The sequence below is a fragment of the Dipodomys merriami genome, unplaced genomic scaffold (assembly GCF_024711535.1).
Source record: "Dipodomys merriami isolate MVZ:Mamm:240054 unplaced genomic scaffold, mDipMer1.0.p SCAF_84, whole genome shotgun sequence".
Classification (NCBI taxonomy): Eukaryota; Metazoa; Chordata; class Mammalia; order Rodentia; family Heteromyidae; genus Dipodomys; species Dipodomys merriami.
In genome coordinates, this window is record NW_027206446.1 from 915,205 (window position 1) to 933,789 (window position 18,585).

The 18,585-nt window shown below is 44.8% G+C and overlaps 1 protein-coding gene across 1 annotated transcript in view; it reads left to right on the forward strand.

Annotated features, from left to right (window-relative positions):
* Nucleotides 1-18,585, forward strand: part of Pik3c2g (phosphatidylinositol-4-phosphate 3-kinase catalytic subunit type 2 gamma) — a 120,614-nt gene that overhangs the window by 92,274 nt on the left and 9,755 nt on the right. The window contains exons 23-27 of the mRNA XM_070011653.1: nt 2,116-2,272; nt 6,010-6,119; nt 9,520-9,712; nt 10,732-10,853; nt 14,953-15,061. Of these exons, the coding sequence (XP_069867754.1) occupies nt 2,116-2,272; nt 6,010-6,119; nt 9,520-9,712; nt 10,732-10,853; nt 14,953-15,061 (691 nt within the window). The remainder of the gene's footprint in view (nt 1-2,115; nt 2,273-6,009; nt 6,120-9,519; nt 9,713-10,731; nt 10,854-14,952; nt 15,062-18,585) is intronic.

Here is an 18,585-nt window from a genome sequence, read left to right on the forward strand (position 1 = left end):
CTCCCGCCTGTCATCCCAGCTACTCAGGAAGCTGAGCTCTAAGGATCATGGTTCAAAGCCAGCGTAGGCAGGAAAGGCTAGAAACTCTTAACTCCACTAAACCACCAGAAAACTGCAAGTGGTGCTGTGGCTCAAGTGGTAGAGCACCAGCCTTGAGCTGAAGAGCTGAGGGACAGCGTCCAGGCTCTGAGTTCAAGTGCCATGACCAACAAAATAATAATAATATAAAAACAACAATAATAATAAGTGTGCCTGATTAGTGGGTCCCACATTGAAAATCAGGGTACAAAATCTACCACCCACACTCTCCAGTCTTTCAATCCTTGTCCTTAAGTGTGCAGACTTGATCAGTCACTTTGTGAAAGGAAGAAAAATTAATGTTCATAGACTCCTGCTTAGTCTCTTGCTCAATTTCCAGGGAGGAAATACATATACATATAATATACATATACATATACATACATATACATATATATATATACTTGACTCTCCATTTCCTGACCTCTTTATTCATTCCATAATTATTTCAATACCTCTTTCTTTTTTATTTTCTTTTTTGTCCATCATAGGTCTTGAACTCAGGGCCTGGGCGCTGTCCCTGAGCTCTTTCACTCAAGGCTGGTGCTCTACCACTTGAACCACAGCGTCACTTCTGATTTTCTAGTGGTTCATTGGAGATCAGAGTCCTACAGACCTTCCTGCTTGGGCTGGCTTTGAACCGTGATCCTCAGCTCTCAGCCTCTTGAGTAGTTGGAATGACAGGCATGAGCCACCGGCACCAGCCAACACCACTTTCTAATAGCCAATTTGGGGCGATTTTCTTCTCTCAAGCCATTGAATGCTCAACTCTTCAAGATTCATGTTAGTCCTTCCTGGTGTCCCTCCACTGTCCATCAAACTTTAAGCCAAGACTTCAGCCAAAGTCTCTATCTAGCTAACTCACAGGAAAAAAAAATATTATGAACATCTTCAGAGGTAATTGTAGATTCACATGGAAAAGAAATAATACCGAGCTGGTATTCCCAGCTGATAATGTATAGAATTTATAGACTTTATTTCTGGAATGTACAGAATTACATTAGAGAATTAATGTGTAGCATTTTGACAGAATTTCCAGAATTCCCTGTTAATTTCTGGAATTTAGAGAGCCGTATTATTTTTACAGAATTTATAGGATTGAATTTAGGGAATTATACGCTAAGGATCACAAGCAGGATAAAGCCAAGTTGTATCTCTACCAAGTTGTATCTGCTCCTCTCTCCTGCCCTCCATTCCTCCAACGCTGTGATTTTGTGATTTCTAGAATCATCTAAGCATGGAATTACATCCCCCTGGACTGTGTGGAGATTGATATTTTTCTCTGACAGCATGTTCATCCACGCTATGGCATTTTCGAATCAAATGTAGACCTTTCTAGGGACAAATAAGATTTCATGACATGACCTACCACTGTTTGATTGGCCTTTTCTCTGTGGGCAGACATCTGGACTTTATTTTTAAGTTTTTTGAGTTCTTTTGTTTTGTTTTCTCAGTCTTGAGGCTTGAACTGGGGGCCTGGGCACTGTCCCTGAGCTTTTTTTTTCTCAAGGTTGGTGCTCTACCACTCGGGCCATTACTCCACTCCTCCAGGTTTTTAAGGCCTTGGCCATTCAGCTGCAGTGAATAATTCAAGGATGGTTTGAGCGAACACACATTACTATTCCTCTCAGATACATAGGCAAGACCGAACGGGCGCCAGTGGCTCACACCTGTCATCCCAGGTACTCAGGGAGGCTGAGATCTGAGGATGACAGTTCAAAGCCAGCCTGGGCAGGAAAGTCCATGAGACTCTGATCTCCCCTGAACCACCAGAAAACTGGAAGTGGTGCTGTGGCTCAAGCGGTAGAGCACCAGCCTTGAGTGAAAGAGCTCAGGGACAGCGCCCAGGCCCTGAGTTCAAGTCCCAAGTCCAACAAGAAAGAATTAAAAAGTTGATGCCCTGTGGATGGACACAGTAGCACCTAACGTAACCTTCTCCTTTGTGTTAGGGTCCTCTCTTTCCATTGCGGTCTCTCCAGCCGTTTCTGCACCTGAGCGCTCTCTAGTGTCCTGATTGCCTTTCTCTCTCGTTTCCAGGGACCGGGCTCCTTTCATCTTTACTTCGGAGATGGAGTACTTCATCACAGAGGGTGGGAAAAACCCACAGCACTTCCAAGAGTTTGTGGAGCTCTGCTGCAGGGCGTACAATATTGTCCGAAGGCACAGCCGACTGCTCCTGAACCTTCTAGAAATGGTAAGGTGGCACAAGAGTCCCTCCCCCAAAAAATGAGTTCTGTGGGTGTCTCTCTTTCACCAGTCCATTTTTGCTGAGGGCTTGGAGTTCCCTGTCCACCCTCCTACACACACACAGACACACACACACACACACACACAGATCTAAAGCAACGGACACACACAGGAAAGTCTGTGAGACTCTGATCTCCAATGAACCACCAGAAAAAGTGGCGCTGTGGCTCAAGTGGTAGAGCACCAGCCTTGAGTGAAAGAGCTCAAGGATAGCGCCCAGGCCCTGAGTTCAAGTCCCAGGACTGGCAAAAAATAAAAAAGGAAGAATGCCTTCAGTTGTATTGTGCGTGAGAATTTTGCACAAATGCCTTTACACACTCTCCCGTTCATACATCATCTGCCAATCTTAATCATGTTGAATTTTGCCTGATTCTCCATTCTGATCTCCGTTCTATCTGTTCATAATGCAGATATGTGGAATTTAATGCTTTGTGGTTTATAATGGCCACAAAGAAAAGTCTACAAAAGGACCAAGTCCACCACCCGACTCTCTCCTCTGTCCAAATAATAAATAACCCAAGTAGCATTGACTCTGACCTCTGACTTCTGAGGTCAGAAGTCAGCATGTCTGGCTAGATTCCAGAAAGATCTAGAAAGATCCATAAGCCTAGTGGTGCTCACAATATGCCAGAAACTGTAGTTACACACCCACTTTTAAGACATAGTCTTTAAATTTTTTTCCACTTAATAAAGACGATGAAATTGGTGGCTTCAAGTAATATTTCTAAATAGCTATGTTAAAAAAAATACATCAAAGACGAAGTTCCAAATTTTAACCACCACCTCCACTAGCTACAGAAATTTAAAAAATAAAACCTAAAGCAGAAAAGTACAAATATTGTCTCTGGGATGACAATAAAATTGAGCTGCACAATAATTGAGCAAGCTAAAGGAATTTTTTTTTTAAGTCAGCTTGTCGAGAAGAATTCAGAATGCTATTTTTTTCTGTTTAATATATTTTCTACCTGGCATTAAGAAAAGATTCACCGTACGATTTATGGTAGATGAAGCCGACACTTGGGTAAAGAGTTGGGGGATATTAGTTCATTTAAATAAAGTGGACCTCATGGTATTTTAACCACCATGATGACAATAGATCTCCCAACTACTAAAGCTTAGCTGTTTCGAAGTCGCTGGCATAGAATATATCAGATATCTGGGTGTATTCTAATCGAACCAACTCTGAGTCTAATCGAAGGGGAAATACGGATTCTCCTGTGTGTTAACGCTATCTCGACTTACCAGTTAAGAGCGATTATCTGTGAGTGGCCGTTTCTATCATCTGTGAACCATCTGTATTGCTGATTATGAATCACAGTCATTCGGGAGATCTTTATTATTATTATTATTAACAGAATGATTATTATTATTAGCTTTAAGTTGATGTACAAGGGAGTTGCCTATGAACCAAGCTGATCATAAATACAATGCATTTTGATCCACGATCCTCCTGATATCCTTGTCCCGTGATCCTCTCTTCCCTACCCACGCCCTCTCTCTTTCCCTCCCTCTTTTTTATTTTGTGGGACCCTCTCCCGTCCTCTCTCTCCCCCATTTGGCAGCATCTGCCCTGGATTCTTGTCTGAGCAAACGGCTCTTTGTCAGAAGAAACCACCCTATTCCCAGATATAGGTGGTGATTGCTTCTTGTTATTTTTTATTATTATTATTTCCTCCTGGGAAAAATTATCTCTGGATTTCCCATCTTTCCCAAGAGTAAGTCTGGTGGCTGAGGTCGCTCGTATAAAAGCCTGAACTCCTTCGGGTGTTCTTGTATTAAAATAATAGTAATAATAATAATAATAATCCATCTCTACTCACCGAGCACACAGGGATCATTGGCTTTGCTGGAAGTGATTATCACCGCCATTATTGCATTGTGTGTTCTCCGAGGGACTTCTTTCTAATTTCTCTACATGATTAAAAAATAATAATAATAAATCCTTCCTTCCTCATCATTAGCAAAATAGATTTGGACATCCAAGGAGGAACGATACAGGTAGATGTCTGGGGAAACAAAATTAGGAGCTTTCGCTTGCCTTTAGAATATAATTTTTCATTTATATATACATAATAAATTCATATTTATGCCTGTATGTATGTATGTATTTATTATGCCAGTCTTGGGGCTTGAACTCAGAACCTGAGTATTGTCGTTCCAACCTAGCGCGCTACCATTCGAGCCACAGCTCCGTGTCTGGCTTTTTGATGGTTTGTTGAAGGTTTAGAGTCTCACAGACTTTCCTGCCCGGACTGGCCTCCAACTGTGATCCTCTAGATCTCAGCCTCCTGAGTAGCTGGGATGACAGGCATGAGCCACCAGCACCTGGCCTCAAATTTTGTTTCAGAAGAATCCATTATTTCTTGATTTATTTTTCTCTCCCACAAAGAATTCCCACAAAGAGAACAGCATCCCTTCCCTTTCGAGTATGACTAAGATGTCTTCCTGGAGATGGGCAGAGAATTCACAGTACGATTATAGCCTTGATTGTTTTGTTGCTTTAATAATCACTACCCGAGGCTGGGCATTGGTGGCTCACGCTTGTCATCCCAGCTAATCAGGAGGCTGAGATCTGAGGATCGCAGTTCAAAGCCAGCTCGGGTAGGAAAGTCCGTGAGACTCTGATCTCCAATGAACCACCAGAAAACCAGAAGTGGTGCTGTGGCTCAAGCAGTAGAGCACCATCCTTGAGCTGAAGAGCTCAGGGATAGCGCCCAGGCCTTGAGTTCAAGCACCACGACCACCACCAACAACAACAACAATAATAATACTCACTGCCCGATGGGGGAGGGTAGAAGGAAGGCGTTGAACTCTTCTTCTGAAGGACACAGGATGAAGAAGAAGAAGAATGAGCTTTGTATTCTTTCCCTGCACCCCATGGTATACCTGCATCTTGTGCACGGTGTGCTGGAGAGTTAGTTTGTCTTCTTCCAGATGAATGACATGTATGTCATTCATGTGCACATGGCACATAAAGCCCATCTGATCTTCCCAAGATGCATGGCGTCAGCCTGCTCTGCTTTGAGACATGAAGATCTGAAAGGTTTCCCCGAAATCCCTGGGATTTTCCTGGGCAGAGCTGGGAAAACTAGCCTGGAAATGGAATTTCAGGCCCTGGCCGTTCCTCAGACTGCTGAGAATAGAATGCAGTTGTTTGGCATGCAAACATTTTGCGGGTTACAGTGTGTGTGTGTGTGTGTGTGTGTGTGTGTGTGTGTGTGTGTGTGTGTGTGTGTGTGTGTGTGTTGGCTTTTTCCTCTTGTGGTTCTTTTTTGGTAACAGTCCTGGGTCTTGAACTCAGGGCCTGGGCGCTGTCCCTGAGCTCTTTCACTCAAAGCTGGTGCCCTAACACTTGAGCCACAGCTCCACTTTTTCTGGTGGTTCCTTGGAGATCAGAGTCTCGCAGACTTTCCTGCCCAGGCTGGCCTCCAACCGCGATCCTCAGATCTCAGCCTCTGGATTAGCTGGGATGACCGGCGGGAGCCGCCGGCCCCTGGTTCTTTTTGATACCTGTGGTTTGCCTCTACCTATCTCTGAAATTGGAGCCATTTGGAAGCAGGAACTTTCTCTCACATGCACAAACGTTCATAAACCTCAGGGTTTATTCATCTATCGGCCGAATGAACCTGGTGAATTTGATTTCCACTGGTGTTTATCGCTGCTTCGTTTTCCGTTTGGGATCAGATGTTACATGCGGGATTACCTGAGCTCAGAGGACCTGAAGACCTGAAATATGTCTATGATAATCTCCGCCCTCAAGACTCCGACTTGGAAGCCACCAGTCACTTTACCAGGTAAGGTCAACCGTGCGCCGGGACTACAGGTGTACGCACGTGAGCTGGTACACAGTCTAGTCCATGAGGCAGGTTCGGGCTGCCCAGTTCCCTGGGAGGAAGCTGCCCTGCTGGTGGTCAGTGATATCTTCATTTCCAGAGGTCACGCCCTGGTGTTGCAAACAGATTCTGTGCATGTGTTTTGCTTTGTTTTTTTTTCATAGCAGGGCTTTTGTTGGTTCAACAGCGTTTTCCATCTAGCAGATTGCTCAGCTCCAGGCCATCGGAAAGAGCAAAGAGCTGACAAAAATAAATACATAAATAAAAATAAATCAGTTGTTGCACTTGAACTCTATCCAGAAAAACAATTTGGAGGAAAGAGATTTATGATGGGAAAATGATGCATTCCCTGCTTCCTTCCGAAAGACAATGCAGACAGTTGGCCACGCGGTCAGCGACCCGGGGCTGACTTTTTCTTCTTCTAACCTCTTTTTCTGTTTGTTGCTTTTTTTTTTTTTTTAATTAAGTAAGTCTGGGGAAATATCACCATTGTCCAGATGCAGGTGACAATCAGTACAAGATACCTTCGACCTTTTCTGCTTGAGGACGTAGAGTGTCATTTCTGGGCTATTTTCCATCTTCATCATTTATTTTATCCCGTTGCTCTGTTGCTGGTTGCTGGGGTTTGAACTTAAAGCTGTCAGTCCTTTCCGCTTGCTTGCTCAGCCGCTGCTCTGCCTCCGAAACCATGGCTCCAGTCCTGCTTTTTGCTAACCAGTTGGAGATAGAGTCTCCAAGACGTTTTGATCTTCTGATCCACAACCTCAAGAGTAGCTTGATTACAGGCGTGAGCCACTGGTGTCTGTCATTCAGTTCTGGTGGCTGCGGGGTTGAAATTCAGGGCCTAGGCGCTGTCCCTGAGCTTCTTTTGCTCAAGGCTGGTGCTCTACCGCTTGAGCCACAGCGCCACTTCTGGATTTCTCTGTGTGTGGTGCTGAGGAATCGAACCCAGGGCCTCATGCATGCTAGGCGAGCGCTTTACCACTGAGCCACCTGACCAGCCCTCTCTGTAGTTCTCATTATGTTGTTTAATAGCTGGCTAGCTGTTCTGCATTTCTACCATGGAAGAATCTGGTTCTGAATGACCAAAGTTTCCGAGCTGCTTCACTTGGCCTAAATATCAAGGCAGAATATGAAGCAATACAGAAAGCCATGTAGAGTACTTTGGGATGCTATCAGTCTAAAGGTTAAAAGCATTTGCAAAGTTTAATGGACCTATCAAGAATTCCAACACTCATTGGCTAAAAGATGAATCACCCACACGTCTCTGAGTCTGGTCTGCTTCTAGCTACAGGACAAATCTGGGCATGCGCTCTGGCTCTTTCTGATCTATGCAGTGAGTACCATTGCTTAAGCTACCATGACTTAAGCTAAAGTGCCTGGCTATTTTGAAATACATGTTCGTGTCTCAATAGCCTTAATGATTAATGTTCTGGGTGGGTGCTGGGCCTGGGGCTTGAACTCAGGGCCTGAGAGCTAGTCCCTGAGCTTCTTTTGCTCAAGGCTAGCTCTCTACCGCTTGAACCACAGCGCCACTTCTTCAATAGCTCTAATTATTATAAGATGGTTGATTTTTCTGTTGTTGCACATTAAGATGTGTGTGTGCGTGCACACATGCATGTGTGTTTGCCAGTACTGGACCTTGAACTCAGGGCTTCACGCTGTTGCTTAGCTTTTTCACTCAAGGCTGGTGCTCTACTGCTTGAACCATGTCTCCAGGCTGGAGATAAGTGTCTCAAGACTCTGTCGTGCCTGGGCTGACTTTGAACCTTGATCCTCCGATCTCAGCCTCCTGAGTAGCTAGGATGACAGGCGTGAGCCACCGGCGCCCGGCTAGGACCAATGTTTTCAAGGTATTTCCATTAGAAAATGTAGTGAGGGCCACAGAGCTGCGAATTTTTGTCCCCACACAGTTAAAGACCTGCAGTACATAGGTGGAGAGTCAGCAGCTTCCTCGTGTGAATTCTGAAGGCCCGGAAACCCCAACTTAGAAACCAGCCAAGACCTTCATCGTGTCTTTCACACACAGAAAAAGCCAGAAGTGGCGCTGTGGCTCAAGTGGTAGAGCACCAGCCTTGAGCAAAGGAAACCCAGAGAGTTCAAGCCCCAGGACTGGCACACAAAAAAAAAATAGTTAACATAGAATTTGTGTAAGGAGAAAATCTAGAATGCAAGGCAAACTCAAGTTAAAAAAACAAGCAAAAATCTCACAGGGGAGCTTCAGGAACGGAGTGAATCAAACCAATTGAAGAAAGTAGCTGACCGTAGAGAAGATTTCTGTAGACCTCAGTTTGCAGGGAAGGGCAAAAGGTTCTGTCTCAAATATTAGAAAGTTCCAGAGCCATCTAGGAACTGTTGAAGGAAACCAGAGCTTCGATCCATAGAAAAGTCCCACCCTGAACAGAAAGTGCTGAGAGAGAATAGAGAGGGGAAAAAGGAGCCAAGAAAAAAAAGTGCTCACGCCTGTCATCCCAGCAACTCAGGGAGGCTGAGATATGAGGATCATGGTTCAAAGCCAGCCTGGGCAGGAAAGTCTGTGAGACTCTGATCTCCAAGGAACCACCAGCAAACCAGAAGTGGTGCTGTGGCTCAAGTGGTAGAGAGCCAGCCTTGAGTGAAAGAGCTCAGGGACAGTGTCCAGGTCCTGAGTTCAAGCTCCAGGACTGGCATACACACACACACACACACACACACACACACACACACACACACACACGGAAAATTCCAGAAAAATCAGAAGGAAATGAGCAGAATATACTACATCCCACCTTCTAATCCTCTTTGAACATACATGATTAACTTCTGGATGTATGCAAAAATATTTTCAACAGTTATAACTGTTGAATGGGTTTTTATTTTTAAAAAATCTCAATTTCTAAATGTATCACATCGATGTGAACAAAAACAAAAACAAAGTCCAAATATGGAAAAGAAAAGTCCGCATACAACATGGCCATTTAGAGTTCTGTTGTCTTGGCTCACGAGTTCATCTCTACAACAGCACGTCTCCAGAGGAGAATTTGAAGTTCATGGGGGAAAAACACAGAAACAAATATATATATATATACACACACACACACACACACACACACACACACACACACACACACACACACACATACACACACAAACACACACACACATTTCAAAATTGAGTTCTAAATAAACACAGATGGCTTGTATTCCCTTCCAACACACACACACACACACACACACACACACACACACACACACACACACACACACATCTACCTAGCAAACACAAGGACACAAATTGCACACAAGCCTCGTTCTCGCCAGGGGATCTGACTTGCGCTGTTGTTTCTCTGTTTTCTTTTCCTTTTGTGTCTCCTGTCTCCAGGAAGATAAAGGAGAGTCTGGACTGCTTCCCGGTGAAGCTGAATAACTTGATCCACATTCTTGCACAAATGGCAGCCGTCCACCCCACCAAATCAACCCCACACAGGTCGCCCCGGGAATCCTGGGTGCCAAAGACTGCCCGGATGATTCGGCAAGCAACAATTTTGGGGTTCAGCAAGACTCACCCCCACCATGTAGGCCGCAAGCCCGTCCTTCGTGTACCCCAGCCTGTCTTTTCCCTTCCCCGGATTCTTCACTGGGCAAATGAAAACTGAGTTACAACTTAATGCTTTCAGCTGAACACTGCTGGTGGCTCACGCCGGTCATCCCAGCTACTCAGGAGGCTGAGATCTGAGGATCATGGTTCGAGCCCAGACCGGGCAGGAAAATCCATGAGACTCTGATCTCCAATGAACCACTCAGAAAACTGGAAGTGGCGCTGTGGCTCAAGTGGTAGAGCACCAGCCTTGAACTGAAGAGCTCAGGGACAGCGCCCAGGCCCAGAGTTCAAGTCCCAGCAGCTGCTCAGATGGCTGAGATCAGAACCCAGGGCCTCATAGTCTAGCTTAGGGTTTTTTTGTTTGTTTATTTTTGTTTTGCCTAAGGGTAATGCTCTTCCACATGAGCCACACTTCTACTTCTAGCTTTTTGCTAGATAACTGGAGATCAGGATGTCTCAGCTTTGGGCTGAGCAGGTGGCTCAGTAGTAGAGTGCTCGCCTAGCATGCATGAAGACCTGGGTTCAATTCCTCAGCACCACATACACAGAAAAAGCCAGAAGTGAAGCTGTGACTCAAGTAGCAGAGCACCAGCCTTGAGCAAAAAGAAGCTCAGGGACAGTTCCCAGGCCCTGAATTCAAGTTCCAGGACTGGCACACACATGAAAAGAAATTGACTACAGGTGCTATCTTTTTTTTTTTCAATTATGAGACTTGAACTCAGGTCCTGGGTGCTGTCCCTGAGCTCTTTCACTCAAGGCTGGTGCTCTACCATTTGAGCCACAGCTCCATTTCTGGTTTTCTGCTGGTTCATGAGAGATAGAAGTCTCACAGACTTTCCCGCCTAGGGCTGGCTTTGAACCGTGATCCTCAGATCTCAGCCTCCTGAGTCACTGGGATGACAGGCGTGAGCCCCCAGCACCCGGCTCCATGGCCATCTTTCGATTCTGATTTTGATTTTGATTTCTTTTTTTTTCCTGCCTGTTTTGCTCCAGCTTTATCTGATCCAAGTGGTTGATGCTGACAAGGAAATCCACCTGACGGAAAAATCATTTGATCAGTTATCGAAACTTCACAGCCAACTTGAGAAGCAGTTTCCATCAATAACTCTCCCGGAGTAAGATACTGTGTACTTTTTTTGTTTTCTTTTCCTGAAGACATTGTACTTTTAGGATGTTTTATCTCTCATGCTTGTCCTTGAACCAAAGGAAAAGCTATGCTGAGGGGTTTGGGTGGGGGGTTTTCCTCCTATGTGGTAGCAACACCATGTTCTTCAACACTGTTTAATCTGTCCCCAAGAGTCTATCCTGCTCTGAACAGAAAGAAGGCTTTGGCTCTTAAAGCAAAACACGTTTGGCAATTTTCTTTTCCCATTCAGCCATTGATTAGGCAGGCAGGAAAAGAAAAAGAAAAAAAAAGAAAAAGAAAATAGAGACCCATTTCATGCTGTCCCCCATTATTGGACATGGTCTTGTGTTTTACTTGTTCGAAAATTGAATCTCCTGAAATTATTTCCCATTGAGATAAAATTGCAAACGAACATGCAGGATTTAACCAGTTGCGTGCTCTTTGGGATGGTAGCAGACTTTTCGTTTCAGTCCCAGATTAAAAACAAATACATGAATGCTAGTTGCTTTCTCTTCCACCGCCATATTCCTGGCCACCAATCTTTAGCTTTCTAATTGTTTATTATAAAAACTGAGCTGGCTGCGTTTAATTTGTGATTGTGTTCATTTGAGAGCAATCAGGGGGGGAAATCGTTGCAACCATTCATGTAATAATGAAAATAATATTTTAAAGAATAAGCTATAATACAATGAAAATAAACAGTCTGTCTAACCTGAAAATTTTCGCTTTTAATGAGCTATGTTTAGATAATGGATTTCAATACAGAACAATGAGTCTTATCTTAAAAAGATTAACTTATCCCAAAATTTATGGAATTGTCCTTAGGAAGGCTGAGTATCTATCTATATATATATACGTATATATGCATGCATATGTATATGTATATTTGTGCCAGTCCTGGGTCTTGAACTCAGGGCCTGGGCACTGTCCCTCAGCTCCTCACCTCAAGGCTGGTGCTCTACCACTTGAGCCACAGCACCACTTCTGGTTTTCTGCTAGTTCATTGGAGATCAGAGTCTCACAGACTTTCCTGCCTGGGTTAGCTTCTTAGAGGTCCCATGATTTAACCAGAATCTCAGTGGAGGTAAAAATAAATACTTGTGGCTGGTGCCAGAACTCACACCTGTCATCCCAGCTACTCAGGAGGCTGAGATCTGAGGATCATGGTTCAAAGCCAGCCCAGGCAAGAAAATCCATGAGACTCATCTCCAATAAACAACCAAGAATCCAGAAGTACAGCTGTGGCTCATGTGGTAGAGTGCTAGCCTTGAGCAAAAGCAGCTCCAGGACAGTGCCCAGGCCCTGAATTCAAGTCCCAGGACTGTCTACACACACACACACACACACACACACACACACACACACACACACACACACACACACACACACACACACACGTATAAATTAGCTAAATCCCAGTGGTTCAAGACCTTCATCCTATCTATACAAGAGACTGGAATCTGAGGTTTGAAGCCAACCCAGGCAGAAAAGTCCTGCAGACTCGATCTCCAATTAGCCAGCAAAATACTGGGCTGGAGGCATGGCTGAAGGGGTAGAGTGCCATCCCTTCATGAAAAATGCCAGGAGTTGAGCCACAAAAAAAATGTCAAACAAGAGTACAAAGCCTCGAATTCAAACCTGGCACCGACACGCACACACACACACATTAGACTTCCACCATTTGCTTAGTGAAGTAACGTACAGAATTATGAAATTACCAGCCACTGTCCCTCCCTAGCCTTCTTCTCAGGGTCCAGATTAATTCGGATTGTGTTCCACTGTCTGGCCAGGGACAGACACGGATATTTAAAAGCTGTTTGAAGGAATCGAGGGAGGGGAAGGGAAGGCCTTCAGGTCTGACCCTTCTCTGAGTTCAAGGCTCACAGCTCTGCCTAGAAACGCACCAGGAGGGCCGAGTTTCCGCTGACTCCTGGGTTTGCTGACAGTGCAGAGCCCCGGCCTTCCAATTCGCCTCTCTGTCTTTCTGGATATTTCCCAGACCTGCACAGAGCAGGAAGTTCTTCCGGCTTTTACAAATTCTAGGAGCTCTTCCCGAAGAGGCTTTTAAAAATGGTTCTGTTCAAAGAGGGGCACCTTCCTTCCTCTCCTCCATCTTCATCCCAGTAACCAGAATCTTCACATCATCCGAGGGTCTAAAAGTGCTCTGAGAACCAGAAAAGAGGCAAACCAAATTACTAGTAGTAGAGCAGGGCATCGTTTTGTTTTTTGTCAGTCCTTGGGCTTGAACTCAGGGCCTGGGCGCTGTCCCTGAATTTGTTTTGCTCAAGGCTAGGGCTCTACCACTTGAGCCACAGCACCACTTCCGGTTTTCTGGTGGCTCATTGGAGATAAGAGGCTCATGGACTTTCCTGCCTGGGCTGGCTTTGAACCATGATCCTTAGATCTCAGCCTCCTGAGTAGCTAAGCTTATAGGTGTGACCAACCCACACCCAGCCAGGCATAGTTTTTCAAGCCTGTAGTTCCAGCCACTTGAGAGGCTAAAATAGGGGGACTACTGTTCAAGACCAACCTAGGCAAATGTATATTAATAAGACCATAGTTTATCCTTTTGAGATATATGTTATATGTCTATTAAATTTTGTTTATGTGCTGGTCCTAAAGTTTGAACTCAGGGCCTGGGCCTTTTGCTTAAGGCTTGTATTTTACCACTTGAGCCACAGTTCCACTTATGGCTTTTTGGTGTTTCATTAGAGACAAGAGTCTCACACACTTTCCTGCCTGGGCTGGCTTAGAACTGTGATCCTCAGATCTCAGCCTCCTGAGTAGCTGGGATGACAGGCGGGAGCCACCAACAACCGACTATACATTCTTGACTCATGGTATTGGTACTAATTTTATAATAACTAAATCCAGATGCAAATGTTTAGTCCATTAGAATTTAGTTGTTTTTTTTTTTTTTTTGCCAGTCCTGGGGCTTGAACTCAGGGCCTGGGCGCTGTCCCTGAGCTTCTTTTTGCTCAAGGCTGGTGATCTACCACTTGAACCACAGCACCACTTCTGGCTTTTTCTGTGTAGTGGTACTGAGGAATTGAACCCAGGGCTTCATGCATGCTAGGCAAGCACTCTACTGCTGAGCCACCTGCCCAGCCCCTAGAATTTAATATTTTGATCTGCCATAAACTCTTTTTTTATTAGAAGATAATGATCTAAATGTATTAACATTTTGCACTTCCTTGATATTTCTAACAAGAATCAATAAATGAGATAATAGAGCCATTTAGTCATAAATGTCACAAAAGAGAGGATGCTCCTAGATGCCAGTAGCTCACCCCTGTCATCCCAGCTACTCATGAGGCTGAGGTCTGAGGATCGCGGTTCAAAGCCAGCCCGGGCAGGAAAGTCCATGAGACTCTGATCTCCAATGAACCACCTGAAAACCGGAAATGGAGCTGGAGGCCAAAGTGGTAGAGTGCCAGCCTTGAGCACAAAGAGGATCAGGGGCAGCACCTAGGCCCTGAGTTCAAGCCCCACGACCACCACAAAGAGAGAGAGCGGACAGAGACAGAGAGACAGAGATCTGGAGGACAGTAATCAGAGGAACCCGTGGGGTGATTCCTAACTAGATAGCTGTTTGCAACAAAATGTGTCACAAATGTCCCTTCTAGGAACCGGTCCTGCTTGAGTCTAACTCACCCCCAAGATGCAGCTTCAAATAGTGCAGAGCGAAGTGTATGAGTCAGGAAAGCGCTACTGACTTTGTTTTCCAACAGCCTGAGGCCAGCTGGGAAACAGATGTCACTTGGTAAATAGGTCTAATTTAATTAGCTCATTTATGTCTGTGCAAGTCCGGAAGAAACCATATCATCTGAACTCTTTCTTGGGGGGGAGACCAAAACCAATAAACTGTGGACTATTTATTCAGCCCCCACATGGATGAAAAGAACAAACCACAAGGACATATAAATTAATGTCCTGTTCAAGGCAATCAGGGGTTTGATTCCGGACAGCTTGCCTACCCCGTACGACCCCAGTCCTGCCAGGAAAATGCCTGCAGACCGGCCCGTGAGTAGCTCCCGAGGCTCAGAGATGCATGTCCACGCCGTGACTCGATTTCCCCTCTCCGCCAGGTTCCCACACTGGTGGCACTTACCCTTCATGAGCTCGCCTCGCAAGAGATTCCAAGACCTGAACCGGTACCTGGAGGGAATAACAGGCGGATCGCAGGCCGTGGCCAACGTACGTATCTCAGGGGCCCGCCAGGGGTGTTGGACAGGTGCTAGATGCTTCCACCGAGAGTGCTCAGAAGGGGCTGGGGGAAATGGAGAGATGTTCTAGGCCCCTAATTCGGCCCCCATTGTGGTTTTACACACACACACACACACACACACACACACACACACACACACACACACACACACACACACACACACACACACACACCATGAATGCACAAAGCCAAAGGCTCTCCCCCATGCCCGGGGAATCCGTCATCTTCTGTTCTATTCAGTGTTCCATGGCCCATGAGAATGAACCAGGAAGGGATCCTCTTCCAGAATCTTCTAGAATATTCCAGCTAGGAGGCTGGATATCTTGAATAACTTGGATATCTTGAATAACCACCAACCTGTTTCTAATAGTATTTATTCCTCTATGTCAAAGGGGAAGAAAGAGAGGAAAGTTGGGGAGAAAGAGGAAAGAAATAAAGAGGCCGGGCGCTGGTGGCTCACGCCTGTCATCTTAGCTACTCAGGAAGCTAAGATCTAAGGATCCCTGTTCAAAGCCAGCCGGGGCAGGAAAGTCCGTGAGACTCTCATCTCCAATGAACCACTCAGAAAACTGGAAATGGAGCTGTGGCTCAAGTGGTAGAGCACCAGCCTTGAGCTGAAGAGCTCAGGGACAGCGGCCAGGCCCAGAGTTCAAGCCCCACAACCGACAAAAAAAAAAAGAAAGGAAGAAGAAAGAAAGAAAAGAACGAGAGAGAAGGGGGAAGGGAGGAAGAGGAGGAAAGGGAAGGAAGGAAAGAGGGAAAGAAGGAGGAAGGGAGGGAGGAAGGAAGGAAGGAAGCTACAACCTATAATATTATCATGCCTTAATGCTAAAATTCAAATTCAGGTTTCCAATATATGCTAAACTTATTTACTGTAACTATTTTAAAATATTCCATCTCATTATACATAACTCTGTAAAGATTTTTTTTAATTTATATTGAGCTCTTGCTCTACGTGACTTCAGGTGAAAAATTTCAGATTTGCTTCAGAGAAGAAATTAGACAGATGAAGACAAAGCAGGTTATACCCTCAATAAGTTTATAAGGTGGCCACAGTACAGACAAGAATATACATAAAAGATGATGGTAAATTGGAGAGAGGAAAGAGAAAATGTACCCCGAATGGGAAATTGGACAGTTCCTTTTGCTTCTTAAACTTTTTTGTAGGGCGGTTCGTGGGACTTGAACTCACAGAGCTTTTTTTGCTTGAGGTTGGCGCTATACCACTTGAGCCACAGCTCCACTTCGGGCTTTTTGGTGGTTCATTGGAGATCAAAGAGTTTCCCAGACTTTCCTGCCCTGGCTGGTTTTGAACTGAGATCTCGGATTTCACCTTCTCTCTTGTACCTCTCCTTGGTAGAACTGTAAGGTGAACTAAATGGAATCTTTATAAAGAATATTACACACTTGTTATAAAAGTTACAGCGACATGGGACCACGTTCGAGTTGATTGACATACACAAATAGTTGGATGTGTTTGTTTTCTTTTAACATTTTTCAGCCATGTTCACCGGGATATTTTTTAGCCCGTTTCAGTACTGTTATACACTCCGAAAAAGTCTGGTTAAGTAAGGAATGAGACCACTGGTGGTGTAAGCACTGTTTGGTGTTTCTTTTTGTTTTTTTTTTTCTTTTGAAGCAGAAATCCAGTGTTAGAATAAATCCAGCTGAGTAGATATCATCTTAATACTGAGCACGTGCTGGGGTACTGTGGCTCACACCTATAATCCCAGCTACTTAGGCAACTGAGATGTGAGGATCGTGGTTCTCAGCCAGCCTGGGCAGGAAAACCTGTGAAGACTCTTTATCTCCCATCAAGCAGCAAAAAGCCGGAAGTGGAGGTGTGGCTGAAGTGGTAGAGCACCAGCTGGAGTGAAAAACTCAGGGACAGTGCCCAGGCCATGAGTTCAAGCCCCAGGACTCTCTCTCTCTCTCTCTCTCTCTCTCTCTCTCTCTCTCTCTCTCTCTCTCTCACACACACACACACACACACACACACACACACACACACACACACACACACAAATATAGTGAGCATAGGGATTCTTGTTTCCAGCTTGATGCGCCCAGATGTTAATCCTTCCTTTGTCAGTGAATTTCTACTTCTCGTAAGCTGCAGCCTACGTAGTTAGGATGTCACCACCAGCAGGATCGAGGTCTTGCGTGTGCAATCTGTGATGCCAGGCATATTTCTCAGTCTGGTCAAGTTCTGGTGACGCTGGAGAGTCAGAGTCACAGACGATTCTTTAGAAGCTGACAGCTTTCTTCTTCGAGTCCATGCGTGGAACTCTAACTCGAATGCAGTACTCAGAACAGCACCTCGGGCCAGACATCTTAATAAGTTACCTTATGAAGGAGGCAGTAACACGCAATTACTGTTCAGCTGTGATTTAAAAAGTCTCACGGGAGTTTCTTAAATTCCCATTTTCACAGCCTTTCCTGGTGTCTGAGAGAGAGGGGGGGGGGAAGGAGGGAGGGAGGGAGGAAGGGAGGGAGGGAGAGAGATTTGGCTTATTGTTTTAACTCATAAAACTGAATCTTTCCACCCATTCTGAATGTTGGCCTGGCCAGTTAATAAATGGGAGCATTTTAGATGCTGTGTGAGGGAAAAGAAAAATGAATCTCAGTGTTGTATTCCATTTATTCCAGTCTGGATGAAGGCTTTAATTTTTTTCTATAATTATTTTGGTAACCAGAATACATTCAGATGATGTGGGGGAAAACCAGTTAGGTTTTATATCGATCTACTCGCAAAGAAAGAAAAAAAGATCAATAGTTTTAAATTACAGATGATTTAATAAAATTGGTAAACAAAATATGAATAAGAATGTTAAGCAACCCCAAACAGCCACTGATGCGGACTTGAATTTAAAACTGTTCCGTTCACCTCCACAGCGGTTCTTCATTATCTGAAAAGCTGTTGTTGGTTTGTTGGTTTGCTTGTTTCATTTAAAAGCAGTTAGGGGCTGGGCAGGTGGCTCAGTGGTAGAGTGCTCACCTAGCATGCATGAAGCCCTGGGTTCGATTCCTCAGTACCACATATACAGAAAAAGCCAGAGGTGGCGCTGTGGCTCAAGGGGTAGAGCACTTGAGCAAAAGAAGCTCAGGGACAGCGCCCAGGCCCTGAGTTCAAGGCCCGGGACTGGCACCAAAAACAAACAAACAAAAAGGAAACCATGAGGTAATCAGTTTCCTGAATGTGGATAGATTTCTCGAAAACAGGGTCATATTGAACAACCTTAGAAGTGATCATCCTATGGAGAGAAGAGAATTGATACCTGGCTAATTTATGATGATAGGTAGAGATAGATGGCTGGGTGGATATTTGCGTTCGTAACGGACGTGATTAATATTTGAAGACAGGTCTTGTGTCTTTCGATGACAAGTATTGATCGGCCAGAAATCCTGCATTATCTATGAACCTCAGTCTTGAAAGCTCACTGATTAATCAAGTGAGGAAAGATTGTTTGACAACCTCAGGATGATTAGAAGC